Raw genomic sequence first — 14,801 nt, forward strand, 5'->3', positions numbered from 1 at the left:
AAATGATTCAAATCTCTCCATTTTTGTTCTGTCAGGCAGTGCCCCATGTGTCCATTAGGTCAACTCAAGTTCTGCGACGAGAAACCAGAGCCATCTTCAATCTTTGCTTGCAGTATTAAACCCACACCCATCAAACATGCAGACTGAGGTAGGGAGGTTAATGTTGGGAAGCAAGCAACTCACTACCACAGCTATCACACAGGGTGCATGAATAAGTCAGTTTCAGTAAAATGTTATGTACTCACCATCTCCACCCCCTGGGGAAACACTGTGCCCTCCCAGTCCTTTTTGGGGAAGCGCTGGATTATCTTCCCACATCCTTCTCCTGCACCTGGAAATGTAACAACAGCAATCAATGGCAGGGAAACCTGGCATGCCAAGGATCTGATGTCAAAGTGTCCACCACCTAAGGAGTAGCCTGAATAATATCTACAATATTATGGAATTCATAACAGAGTTCTAGGGCCTATACCACCAACAGGAAGAGGGAAGAGATAAGCTCCTCTTGTTAACAGACAGATGCACTGTGTACGGTGAATTATGCATGGGTCAAGATAATGTTCTGTGGAATGGACGCTTTACATAATAAAGGTCAGCTTTTCACATTGTTAAAAGGACATACTGGTTGTGAATGGCCCTAATAAAACTATTTTTCCAAACAGTAGAGGTGAAGGGGGCATTCAAGGACACACAAATAATTTTGATGTAAGATCACATTTCCAGACTTCCTAATTGGCACAAATCGGTTTGGTGCATTCTTTCAGGTCCACGGTGATGATTCTCCTTACATTTTCCATCTCTCTCTTCATTCTGTAGAAAAACTTCAACCACAAGAGGAAAGCACTAAGGAGTAGCACTACAGGGTCATAACGGCAGAACATTCATCCTGTGCTTCTCCAGTGGTAATGTATGAGGGATTATGTTGCTCCTGAGTGCTAACAAATAACCCAAGATTGCCATGTTAAAGAGATACTTCTGGATTTTGGCAATAATGCCCTTTATCTACATCCTCAGAGTCAGATGAACTCATGGATACCATTTTAATATATCTCTGTGTTCAGTATGAAGGAAGTTAGAGGTAGTTTTGCGAGCCAATGCTAACTAGTGTTAGCGCAATGACTGGAAGTCTATGGGTATCTGCTAGCATGCACATAGACACAAAAATGGTATCCACGAGTTGGTATCGGACTCTGGCTGAGTACATAAAGGGCTTCATTGCGAAACTCCCACAGTATAACTTCAAAATGTAAATGGTGAAGCAATCCTACAAGCCAATTGCCAACCCACACTAAGAGGAAGACAAAACAGATATGTTTACAAACTTAGCCTATTATTTGCATCTGCACTAGCAGACGCCGCAATAAATAAAATAGGCCTATTTCCAAATCAGTGAGCATGGAGCCAAAGCCCTAATGTAGCCAAGTCGCCATTGAACAAAAATAAACTTGAAAGCATCAAGAACCAATGTGCAGGGAGTGTAAATGAGTTGACTGACAGTGAAATTGAATTCAAAATGTGACACTGCCATCAACATGAGAAACAAACACGCATAGAGGTTAAAAGAATGAAGGTGAAATGCATCAACAGATCTGGAATCGGTCACGGTCAATAAATAAATTACAGGGTTGGATTAAATCAAGATGTTTCACCGAGAAAGTGGCCAAAGATTAAGTGCGAGAAACTGAACCCGGACAGCTAACACAGCAAATTACAGAAGTGGGAAGGCCATCCATTTGGGAGTGATCCACTCTGACAGCATGATTCAAGGAGAGAAGGATGAGGAACAAAAGAAGGAAAAAGGGAGAGAGAACCCTCCTCAACCCCAGCATCTTTCAGGTAGGTCACCAATTAGACAGCCCAGGGAAATATCTGTAAACAAGAGGTCAGATCAATAGATTGTGGTGGCAGAGAGAGATGCAGTACATGGCTGATCTGCTGAACACTGTCATCTCTTTATTCCCAGTTCAGTATTCAATGCATGGTTGATCAGACAATGCCACAGCATGGACTGCATAGATTCAAAGTGTTGTCTGGTCTATTTTAAGAGCCAATTTATCATGAAAAAGAACACAGGGTCACTCTCACATAATGGCAGACGTACAATTGTTTTGGGGAAATTTAAAAAATTTGATGTAATTACTTGTCAACAAAATGTAATGAGTCACAACAAACTGCAACCTATTTAAGGTGGCGATTGAAGAGGATTTGAAAGAACAATCTGGAAAGCTAAGACATTGAAAAATAATCTAAAATTGAAAAGATGCCAAGACCATCTACAAATGCTTTCCTTTCCAACGTGCCGTTTGACACAGTGACTTAATTTACATTTAGTTTAAGCTCTGTCACACATACATTTAGCACACAGTTTTCCTTCCATCTCTGTTGAGAAGAAACCTATCAAGAATGACAAAAGGATGATTGCTGTGCGAAGCCTATTGCTCTGGATTGATTGGTAGAGAGATTAAATAGGTCCATTCAGCCTAAGTATTCAGTCTATTAATGCAGACTATATGGGGCAATATATACTGAACACAAATATAAATGTAATATGCTAAAAAATGTATTGACTTACAGTTCATAAGGAAATCAGTCAATTGAAATAAAGAAATTAAGCCCTTTATCTATTGATTTCACATGACTGGGCAGGGGTGTAGCCATGGCATAGGCCCACCCACTTGGGAGCCAGGCCCAGCCAATCAGAATTATTTTTTTCCAATAAAACTGCATGAAAGAGAGAAATACTCCTCAGTTTCATCAGCTGTCCGGGTGGCTGGTCTCAGACGATCACGCAGGTGAAGAAGCCGGATGTGGCGGTCCAGGGTTGGCGTGGTTACACATGCTCTGCAGTTATGGGGCCGGTTGGACGTACTGCCAAATTCTCTTAAAACAACGTTGGAGGCAGTTTATGGTAGCAACATTATCATTAAATTCTCTGGCAACAGCTCTGGTGGTCATTAATGCAGTCAGCATGCCAATTGCATGCTCCCTCAAAACTTGTGACATCTGTGGCATTGTGTTGTGTGATAAAACTGCACATTTTAGAATGGCCTTTTATTGTCCCCAGCACAAGATGCACCGGTGTAATGATCATACTGTTTAATCAGTTCTTGATATGCCACACCTGTCAGGTGGATGGATTATCTTGGCAAAGGAGATATGCTCACTAACAGGGATTACAAAAGTATTCAGATCCCTTGACTTTTTCCACATTGTTACGTTACAGCCTTAGTCTAAAATGTATTAAATAAAACAAATTCTCTGTAATCTACATAATTTTTGCAAATTTATTAAAAACAAAAAAAACTTATTTACTTAAGATTCAGACCCTTTGCTATGAGACCCAAAATTGAACTCAGGTGCATCCTGTTTCCATTGATCATCCTTGAGATGTTTCAACTGGATTAGAGTCTACCTGGGTAAATTCAATTGGACATTATTGGAAAAGCACACACACCTGTCTATATAAAAAGGTCACACAGTTGACCGTGCATGTCAGAGCCATGAGATGGAAGGAATTGTCCTTAGAGCTCCGAGACAGGATTGTGTCCAAGCACAGATCTGGGAAAGGGTACCAAAAACCATTCCAGTTTTGGCTTTGTAATTATTGGGTAGTGTGTAGATAGATTAAGGCTGTATTCTAAAATGTTCCTGATCAAACAATATGTGGAAAAAGTCAAGGGGTCTGAATACTTTCCAAAGTCACTGTAAAATACATTTGTGCACAACATCTGAGAGAAATAAGCTGTGTGTGTGTATGGAGAATTTCTGAGATCTTTTATTTCAGCTCATTTTACATGTTCCGTTAATATTTTTGTTCAGGATAGTTCAACATCTCAATGATGTTCAGTACACCACTTTACACTTCCCTTCGGCTAAATCCTTCTTCCTTGTCTCCTGATTCTACCTCTTCGACCCTACTCTCTTCACTTTCAGCATCCTATGACTTGCACTGTCTGCTTTCTATCCCAGCCGGCTCCGCCATCCCCTCCTGCTCCGTGGCTGAGTGACTCATTGCGAGCTTACAGAACAGGAATCCTGGCAGCTGAGCAAAAACAGAGAAACTAAATTTGCATAGGACCTATCGTGCATTCACCTATTCGTCTCTACCTCTGCACCTACTGCTAAAGCCACTTTCTACCACTAAATGTCAAGCTTCTGCCTCTAACACTAGGAAACTCTTTCCCCACCTTCTCCTCCCTCCTTAATCCTCCACCCCTCAACCACTTTCAATGAGTAGCAGATGTTGTCAACCTTTTTAACCACTCAGTCTATTGAGTCCACTTGTCTCACTTACACAGAACTACCCTACTCCTTGACCTCTTTCTCCCCTCTCTCCAGATGACATCCTGCGACTAGAGAGGTCTGGCCAACCGACAACTTGCCCGCTCGATCCCATCCCCTCCATCCTTTTCCAGACCATCTCTGGATACCTCACTTCCCTCATCAACTCATCCCCGACCACTGGCTGCATCCGCTCAGACTTCAAAATGGCCTGAGTTGCTCCCCTCCTCAAAAAACCAACACTCGACTCATCTGACGGCAAACTATAGACCTGTATCCCTCCTTTTTCTTTCCAAAACACTTGACGGTGCTGTTTCTGACCAACTTTATCTCTCTCAGAACGATCTTCATGACCCTAACCAGTCAATCTTCAAGACGGGTCACTCAACCGAGAATGCTATTCTCGTGTCAGAGGCTCTCCTTACTGCCAAAGCTGGCTCTCTCTCTTCTGTTCTTATCCTCCTAGATCTATCTACTGCCTTAGACTAGAGGTCGACCGATTAATCGGAATGGCCGAATAATTAGGGTGATTTCAAGTTTTCATAACAATCGGAAATCTGTATTTTTGGGTGCCAATTTGCCAATTTTTTTATATATATTTTTTAAATATATATTTTTTTACTCCTTTATTTAATCTTTATTTAACTTGGCAAGTCAGTTAAGAACACATTCTTATTTTCAATGATGGCCTAGGAACAGTGGGTTAACTGCCTTGTTCAGGGGCAGAACCACAGATTCTCACCTCGTCAGCTCTTGCAACCTTAACTAGTCCAACGCAATAACGACCTGCCTCGTTCTCGTTGCACTCCACAAGGAGGCTGCCTGTTATGTGAATGCAGTAAGCCAAGGTAAGTTGCTAGCTAGCATTAAACGTATCTTATAAAAAACAATCATAATCACTAGTTAACTACACATGGTTGATGATATTACTAGATATTATCTAGCGTGTCCTGCGTTGCATATAATCTGACTGAGCATACAAGTATGACTGAGCGGTGGTAGGCAGAAGCAGGCGCGTAAACATTCATTCAAACAGCACTTTTGTGCGTTTTGCCAGCAGCTCTTCGTTGTGCGTCAAGCATTGCGCTGTTTATGACTTCAAGCCTATCAACTCCCGAGATGAGGCTGGTGTAACCGAAGTGAAATGGCTAGCTAGTTAGCACGCTAATTGTCGTTGTGTTGATGGTTCGAGCCCAGGTAGGAGCGAGGAGAGGGACGGAAACTATACTGTTACACTGGCAATACTAAAGTGCCTATAAGAACATCCAATAGTCAAAGGTTAATGAAATACAAATGGTATAGAGGAAAATAGTCCTATAATAACTACAACCTAAAACTTCTTACCTGGGAATATTGAAGACTCCTGTTAAAAGGAACCACCAGCTTTCATATGTTCTCATGTTCTGAGCAAGGAACTGAAACGTTTGCTTTCTTACATGGCACATATTGCACTTTTACTTTCTTCTCCAACACTTTGTTTTTGCATTATTTAAACCAAATTTAACCTGTTTCATTATTTACTTGAGGCTAAATTGATTGATGTATTGTATTAAGTTAAAATAAGTGTTAATTCAGTATTGTTGTAATCGTCATTATTACAAATAAATACATTTAAAAAACGGCAGATTAAAAATCGGCATCGGCTTTTATGGTCCTCCAATAATCGGTATCGGCGTTGAAAAATCATAAAATCGGTCGACCTCTACCTTAGACACCATGAACCATAAGATCCTCCTCTCCACCCTCTTAGGGCTGTGCACACTCTTGGATTGCATTCTACCTGGCAGGCTACTCCTTCCAGGTGACAGGAAGAGGATCGGTGCCTGCACCAAGTACTCGGTTCTAGACCCTCTTCTCTATATACACACAACAAGTCACTGTTATGCCGATGACACAACTACTTTTCTCTTTTTCCCCCATTCTTACACCCAGGTGGTGACACCCATCTCTGCCTGTCTGGCAGATATCTCAACTTGGATGTCGGCCCACCACCTCAAGACAGAACTGTTCTTCCTCCCGGGGTTGGCATGCCTGCTCAAAGACCTCTCCATCACAGTTGACAACTTCACACAGTCGCCCTCCCAGAGTGCAAAGAACCTTGGCGTGACCCTGGTCCTATGGACAGATACTCCAATCTCCGCTGTGGAGCTTTGCAGCTCCTTCAGGGTTCTCTTTTGTCTCTGTTGCCTCTGATTAATTATATCCTTGCCTGTTCCTTGAGTTTTGGTGGGCGGCCCTCTCTTGGCAGGTTTGTTGTGGTGACATTCTTTCCATTTTTTAATTATGGATTTAAAAAATGGTGCTCTGTGGGATGTTCAAAGTTAGATTGTTTTTTGTTTATAACCCAACCCTGATCTGTACTTCTCCACAACTTTGTCCCTGACCTGTTTGGAGAGCTCCTTGGTCTTCATGGTGTTGCCCCTAAGTATAAATAAATTATTTATATATATAAATAAATAAACACAGCTCAAAAAAATAAAGGGAACACTAAAATAACACATCCTAGATGTGAATGAGTGACATATTCTTATTAAATACTTTTCTTTACATAGTTGAATGTGCTGACAACATAAATCACACAAAAATGATCAATGGAAATCAAATGTATCAACCCATGGAGGTCTGGATTTGGAGTCACACTCAAAATTAAAGTGGAAAACCACACTACAGGCTGATCCAACTTTGATGTAATGTCCTTAAAACAAGTCCAAATGAGGCACAGTAGTGTGTGTGGCCTCCACGTGCCTGTATGACCTCCCTACAACGCCTGGGCATGCTCCTGATGAGGTGGCGGATGGTCTCCTGAGGGATCTCCTCCCAGACCTGGACTAAAGCATCCGCCAACTCCTGGACAGTCTGTGGTGCAACGTGGCGTTGGTGGATGGAGTGAGACATGATGTCCCAGATGTGCTCAATTGGATTCAGGTCTGGGGAACGGGCGGGCCAGTCCATAGCATCAATGCCTTCCTCTTGCAGGAACTGCTGACACACTCCAGCCACATGAGGTCTAGCATTGTCTTGCATTAGGAGGAACCCAGGGCCAACCGCACTAGCATATGGTCTCACAAGGGGTCTGAGGATCTCATCTCGGTACCTAAATGGCAGTCAGGCTACCTCTGGCGAGCACATGGAGGGCTGTGCGGCCCCCCAAAGAAATGCCACCCCACACCATGACTGACCCACCGCCAAACCGGTCATGCTGGAGGATGCTGCAGGCAGCAGAACGTACTCCACGGCGTCTCCAGACTGTCACGTCTGTCACACGTGTTCAGTGTGAACCTGCTTTCATCTGTGAAGAGCACGGGGCGCCAGTGGCGAATTTGCCAATCTTGGTGTTCTCTGGCAAATGCCAAACGTCCTGCACGGTGTTGGGCTGTAAGCACAACCCCCACCTGTGGACGTCGGGCCCTCATACCACCCTCATGGAGTCTGTTTCTGACCATTTGAGCAGACACATGCACATTTGTGGCCTGTTGGAGGTCATTTTGCAGGGCTCTGGCAGTGCTCCTCCTGCTCCTCCTTGCACAGAGGCAGAGGTAGCGGTCCTGCTGCTGGGTTGTTGCCCTCCTACGGCCTCCTCCACGTCTCCTGATGTACTGGCCTGTCTCCTGGTAGCGCCTCCATGCTCTGGACACTACGCTGACAGACACATCAAACCTTCTTGCCACAGCTCGCATTGATGTGCTATCCTGCATGAGCTGCACTACCTGAGCCCCTTGTGTGGGTTGTAGACTCTGTCTACACTAGCTACCACTAGAGTGAAAGCACCGCCAGCATTCAAAAGTGACCAAAACATCAGCCAGGAAGCATAGGAACTGAGAAGTGGTCTGTGGTCACCACCTGCAGAACCACTCCTTTATTGGGGGAGTCTTGCTAATTGCCTATAATTTCCACCTGTTGTCTACTCCATTTGCACAACAGCATGTGAAATTTATTGTCAATCAGTCAATCATTTCACAGAAGTGTGATTGACTTGGAGTTATATTGTGTTGTTTAAGTGTTCCCTTTATTTTTTTGAGCAGTGTATATACACACTGATCATGTGACACCAAAATGAAGTCCACCTGTGTGCAATCTAATAATAATAATAATAATAAGACTTCTGAAGGCAATTCTTTGCACCAGATCTTACTTAGCGGCCTCATAGCGAAGGGGATGAATACATAGGCACGCACCACTTTTCTGGTTTTTATTTTGTATAATTCTTTGAAAACTTGTTTTTTTTTCATTTCACTTCACCAATTTGGACTATTTTGTGTATGTCCATTACATTAAATCCAAATAAAAATCTATTTAAATTACAGATTGTAATGCAACAAAATACAAAATAGGAAAAATGAGAAGGGGGATGAATACCTTTGCAAGGCATGGTTGACGTGTAAGAGTGACATTAAAGAATTTGCTGACAAGACAGTCTACTGTACATCATGGCACTGCTGCCTTAAAAATAGACAGATCTCTTTTCACAAAACACTTTTTTCCCATATTGACGTCGATTCTGCTTCCTGTAAACATGTCAGCCAAGTGGAGAGTGGCAATGCCGAGTGCTCTCCCCTGATCTAAACTGGAACAGCAGAGATTTCAGGAAACCACTGGCTCACAGAACATGCTAATAGCCATGTTGGTAATTGAAATTGTAACCAGCAGTAAAAACAGGCACGAGACCTTGAATTATAACAAAAATAAATGACAGCCTAGCATTTCCTCTCACATTACCTAAAGTACCATGAAGACCAGGCCTGAACTACTGTCTAAAACACACACGTTAAGTACCATTCTCTGTTTTATCATGGTGGAGCAGTGGTCCACGAGTCAGGCAGGTCATGTAGAGGGGAGAGAGTAGGAATCCAATAGGAGGGACTGCTACACCTAATCACCAGTATCATTTGGCTGCTGCCCTGCTGCCCTCAGCGGCTCAAGCCAGCGGTCAGCTGCCCCTTAACACGTTGACCTCTGTCAGGGATTTGGAGACAGAGGGGAGCCGTTAATCTTCATGAGGGTTCTGGGCCTGTGTGGAGGGCTGAGTAGGGCCATGAGGAGCCCGTCCCCTGTCCTGACCATGGCATCAAGTGTCTGCAGTATGTGCCCATTCCCTGATTGAGATCACATGCTTAGAATCTTTCAGCAGTCCAAGCTCTACTTTCCACTCATGGATGACAAATTACAGAATTCCTGACATTTGGGGAGGCTGCACTCTGTAAACAATTAAAAGTAGTCCAGACCATCAGATATTACCCCTTAGATAACAATAAAGCAGCCGGACAGCTGTGGTTAATACAAGCCAGGTCAGCCTAGAACAGAAACATGCTAATTTCAGGATCCTCTTGTAATAACAAACAGAGGAATTCCAAACAACTGGTAGATTTTCCACACTGTTAACCTGCTTGGGGGTCATGACAAAAAATAAACAAGTGAATAACATTCGGTTTATAGAAGTGCTGAATAATATTGATCACTTTCTGGAGAAGACTAAGCAGACTTGGTCTGTTTAGTAACACCATGGGACCAATCACTAGTCTACATGGGATTTACTCCATGTTTAACAAGGGTTGCAAAAAAATGACAGACAGGCTTAGTCAAACATTATTTTGGCACTGAAAGTGTTGACTGAACAGGGGCCTGAGTTAACAGTAGCAATTAATAATACTGATTTAGGCCTATGCCTAGTGTGTCTTAGAAAAATATTAATTTGTCAGGGGTTCTTTTTTTAAAAATGTTTACATTGACAAAAATCGCTGCAGAATTCTGTGGTAGCCATGCTGGTTAAGTGTGCCTTGAATTTAAAAAAAAACAAACAGACAGTGTCACCAGCAAAGCACGCCCACACATCTCACAAAGACACGGCGGTTGGAAACAAAAATCTAAAATTTGGATTTCCACCGGTCTAATGTCCATGTCTCTTATTGATGCCCTTTAGTAGTAGTTTCTTTGCAGCAATTCGACCACAAAGGCCTGATTCACAGTCTCCTCTGAACAGTTGATGTCGAGATGTGTCGGTTACTTAAACTCTGTGTAGCATTTATTTTGGGCTGCAATTTCTGAGGCTAGTAACTAATGAACTTATCCTCTGAAGCAGAGGTAACTCTGGGCCTTCCATTCCTGTGGCGGTCCTCATGAGTCAGTTTCACCATAAAGCTTGATGGTTTTTGCGACTGCACTTGAAGAAACTTTCAAAGTTCCTGAAATGTTGCGCATTGACTGACCATGTCGAGGAGTATCGTCTCGTTTCGCTTATTTGGAGTTGTTCTTGCCATAATATGGAATAGGGCTATCTTCTGCATACCACCCCTACAATGTCACAACACAACTGATTGGCACATTAAGAAGAAAGAAATTCCACAAATTAACTTTTTACAAGGCACATCTGTTAATTGAAAGGCATTCCAGGTGACTACCTCATGAAGCTGGTTGAGAGAATGCCAAGCGTGTGCAAATCTGTCATTAAGGCAAAGGCTGGCCTTTTGAAGAATTTCAAATATAAAATATTTAGATTTGTTTAACACTTTTGTTAACTACATGATTCCAAATGTGTTTTTCGTAATTGTGATGTGTTCACTATTATTAGAAAATAGTAAGAATAAAGAAAAACCCTTCAATGAGTAGGTGTTCTAAAGATTTTGACCGGTAGTGTATTACATTCGAAAATCTTGTAAAACTTACAGGCACAAAAATGTCAAACCCCCAAAACCAAATTGTAAACCAAACCATTAAACAATGTTTCCCCGAATCCTCCACATAGGTCTCCTGTGTGTCCTAAAAACCTGTTTTTCATAGACTCAAGGTGTTAATGAGTTGGCCAGGGTATTTTCACAGTATTGTAATGACCAGAATAAGATAGAGGTTATATCACTGGGTCTGCTGAGAGTTTTCTACACAGTATGTTAGTGCAACACAGACTATCAGAGCTGGAGGTTACTGCTGTGTGCATTCCACAGCTAACTCATGCCATTTTTACAATTTTGGCCTGTGGTAAAATACACGAAAAATGTGACTGTTGAGCAAATTTGGGACAAGAGACAAAAAGTGTGCTGAGAGTAAGATGAGCAAATATTTGCATACACTTGCAACACAGCAGCTTAAATAAAAACAGGCTCAAATGAAAAATGTAAGAGACAAAAAATTTAAATAAATATTTTTTTAAATGTATTTTTTTTAAAAGAGGCCAAAGACATAATGCTCTAGACATTATTCATCATTGACTGATTCGGTTTCCAAAACAACCATAGGATGTTCGTTGGTCTCTCTTGATATATTCTTGATTAGCGCAGGTGGTTCTTCTACTGGAAAAAGGTTCATCCATCTTCCTGGCCTTGGTCTTGCTGCTCAATAAATCAGCTCTAGGAGGCCTGGGCAGGCCCTAGGCCGGCGGCTAGCCGCCAGCTGTCGTCATCTCCACGTCAATTTCCTAACCTACATCTGGCCCAGTGTGTGGACAGGTGTGCCGATTGGTCGGAGACAGGTTGGCAGGTGCTGCCAACTCTGTTTTCCTCTGTTCTACAAGAAGGGTTTTATTAAAATCCCCCACCGCTGCTCCACGTAATGAAACCCAGTTAGTGCTGAATGCTATTTTTTCAGCAAGAGTTATTACGTAAAGCCCCTAATCACTCCAACAACCTGTCCAAAAGCTTTCCACCACCCCCATTCTAGAACTAAAACACACTGGACTGGATGTTCCAAAGAGAAGATTTGCAAAAGACTATGCCATGGTTTGCATGGGAAAGGGTATCAAAGATGATCAAGTGAATGATGTCAGAGATCCAATTCCAGGAAGCATTCCAGTGTCTGAAAGCAGCTGCAGAACTAGGAAAATATTTGGAAGGAAAGGCATCAGGAGCATCACAGGAAAAGATGGACCAAAATGCACATCAACCATCAAAATAATATGGGTCAAATGAATTAAGAGCCGTGGAAGTTTAACCATACAACCAGTGACGTACCTAGCACACCATTTGTTAACTTGTCCTTTATGGATGACGAATGGTGGCCATAACATTTTCCTAAATAAGTGGTTTTGTTTTGGTTTAATTTCCCTAAAAGAGCAAGGCATATGAATGAAAACGTTTCATTGAGTTCAATCCTCTGGCCTCCATTACAACTAGTCTATAGCTATGATCTTTATGTGAACATTGACAGATATCTGATCACGAGACTAGGCTATTACTGATTAGGGAGTGGGACTTTGCAATCCTTCCTACAGTACAACACTGACAATCAGCAACCTACTCTTCCATCATACAATATGCAAATGCTTTTCCTAACTGATTACTTGACTTTCATAAGTACTTGAATGGAATGTTAATATTTGTGGAAAACAGAATCCCCATCTGGATAGCTGCTCTGAAGCAGTGTATTCAGTGGAGTTTCCCTGGACAAGCTTTGGCTATCACCCCTCCTGCGCTCTCCACTCTGACGAAGAAAGGAAGGAACTCCTCCATTGTGGTCAGGATGCCTCATCACAAAGCACAAACCCAAAAGGGAAGCTGCCCAAAGTGCATCAGCCAATCAATAGAGGTAACAAATCCCTGGTGTTCAATAACATAGGAGACATTTCCACATCTGACATTTTGTCAATTCTACAACCACCACAACCGGAGTACCTCACCTCTATTGGCCAAAAGCAGAAACTGAATGAAAGCTACGGACTATAATAATAATATTAGGTTAAGATATCCATAACACTAAGGCCTTGCACAAGCTTCCAGAACTGTAACAAAAATTAGGGCTGGCACAATTACCGTATAAGCACGTATGAATAGAACAGGCTTGAAAATGATTGTATGCAGTTAAATTGTCAGGGTTCCATTGTAATGTAGAATGTTTATTCAAATGACGTGGCTCTAGCAATGGAATTTATTTTTTGTAATGTCAGTTGAATCAACAAATCACAGCACATATTGATGGGTACACTTCTTTATCTTCCTGATTTGCGCCTGCGGGTACACTCGCAATGGCAGCCAGTCCACCCATTAATAATAATAATTTATTCAACTTTTATAGCGCTATTCATTGATATAAAAATCGAAGCACTTTAAAGCAAAAAAAAAAAGAGACTAATTTAGAAGAACATCATTCATGAGAAGGGTGGTCATGAGAGGGTCAGGAAAGTTAATGGCTTGAGGGGTCATCGGAGGAAGGTGGTCATGAGAGGGTCAGGAAAGTTAATGGCTTGAGGGGTCATCAGAGGAAGGTGGTCATAAAGCAAAGCTGTAAGCAAAGTTGGTCTGTGTCATCAAAGCGTCTTGCGTCCCTGCCGTCTGTGTGGCTTCGCCATAGCAGGACTAGGATGAAGTTTGACCTCAGCCACTGCAGTTCATGGACTCCAGATTAGGTGTAGCTAGCTAGCGACTCCTTCACAACTACCAAAATGAAGCACCCACTTGGATGAAGCTACGGGAGTCACGTGGCACCAGAAAGCATACCACATGTCAATAATAATTCAAAATTAGCCTAGTAACTTAGTCCTCCCTACTATCCTCATCACTCCACACCTCTGCTATGCCGACTTGCTTGATTGAGGCTTCTCCATCCGGACACAGGCTGGCATTCGAATCAAAACAATTGACAGCTAACATTAGCTAGCTAGCCAAACAAATGAGTCACCAGCTTCAGTCTTCAAACTCTGTGATGGATTCTGATCATATTAATTAGCTATATTCATTCTTAAAACAAAAAGTTTGAAGGTGAAAAAATTACATAAAATAAGAATAATTTACAAAATGTACAGAAGCTCTCTGCCTAGGCTACCTGATGGCGCCATGGCAACCACGGAAACTCATGCCATCATTGACTTGAATGAGGATGCCCATTCCATTCATTATATTTCTATGGCAGCACATACAGTCAGAAGCAGAGTGCCTTAAAAGAGAATAAAAATGCTATTCGATCAGTTGTAACGGTGACGGCGGTCATTTAGTTGACCAATAACCTTCAAAAATTCCATGACCATCACAGCCCTATTGAGAACGTGATAGTCTAATCTTCTATTTTAGTCCTTTTCCTGCACACACAAATGCAACAGCAAAGGTTCCCATCTTACCACAAACAGTAAGTTCACTGTCCTACATGCAGAAATGTGTCATAGCTCAAATAATTTGGAGGCGATTAGGCCTAACTTAACAGCTTCTGGCTAACATCATGTAGGAATGGGCAAGGTTAATCAGATATCTGAACAGAAGTAAGTATTCGATTACTTGAGTGAGTTAATAAGGCTGTGCGATATGGCCAAAATATAACTTTTTTAATTTAATTTTTTATTGCATGTTATTATGTTTTTGAATAATAAAATAAAATTTTCTTTATGGGTGGCAACCCATTGAAATCACTTAGAACGTATGCATGCATCTTTCTCCATTCATATTGTTTTATACTGTTCAAGTCAACTTCAACCTAAAATAATTGTCAGCATATCAATTGTTGCATTTCCTACACAACAATCTTGGCTCTATTTTTAACCAAATGTTAAAAATTGCAGTTTGACTTGCAATTTAGTGCAAAACACTTGAGTGAACTGTTGGAATCAT

At 41.9% G+C, this 14,801-nt stretch overlaps 1 protein-coding gene across 2 annotated transcripts in view; it reads right to left on the reverse strand.

Moving 5' to 3' along the window:
- The window catches only part of LOC139411428 (myotubularin-related protein 13-like), a 160,275-nt gene that overhangs the window by 127,223 nt on the left and 18,251 nt on the right, over positions 1–14,801 (reverse strand). For both annotated transcript variants that reach the window (XM_071157776.1, XM_071157775.1), the window contains exon 2: positions 246–331. In XM_071157776.1, the coding sequence (XP_071013877.1) occupies positions 246–331 (86 nt within the window). The remainder of the gene's footprint in view (positions 1–245; positions 332–14,801) is intronic.

Source organism: Oncorhynchus clarkii, chromosome 6, assembly GCF_045791955.1.
Source record: "Oncorhynchus clarkii lewisi isolate Uvic-CL-2024 chromosome 6, UVic_Ocla_1.0, whole genome shotgun sequence".
Taxonomy (NCBI): domain Eukaryota; kingdom Metazoa; phylum Chordata; class Actinopteri; order Salmoniformes; family Salmonidae; genus Oncorhynchus; species Oncorhynchus clarkii.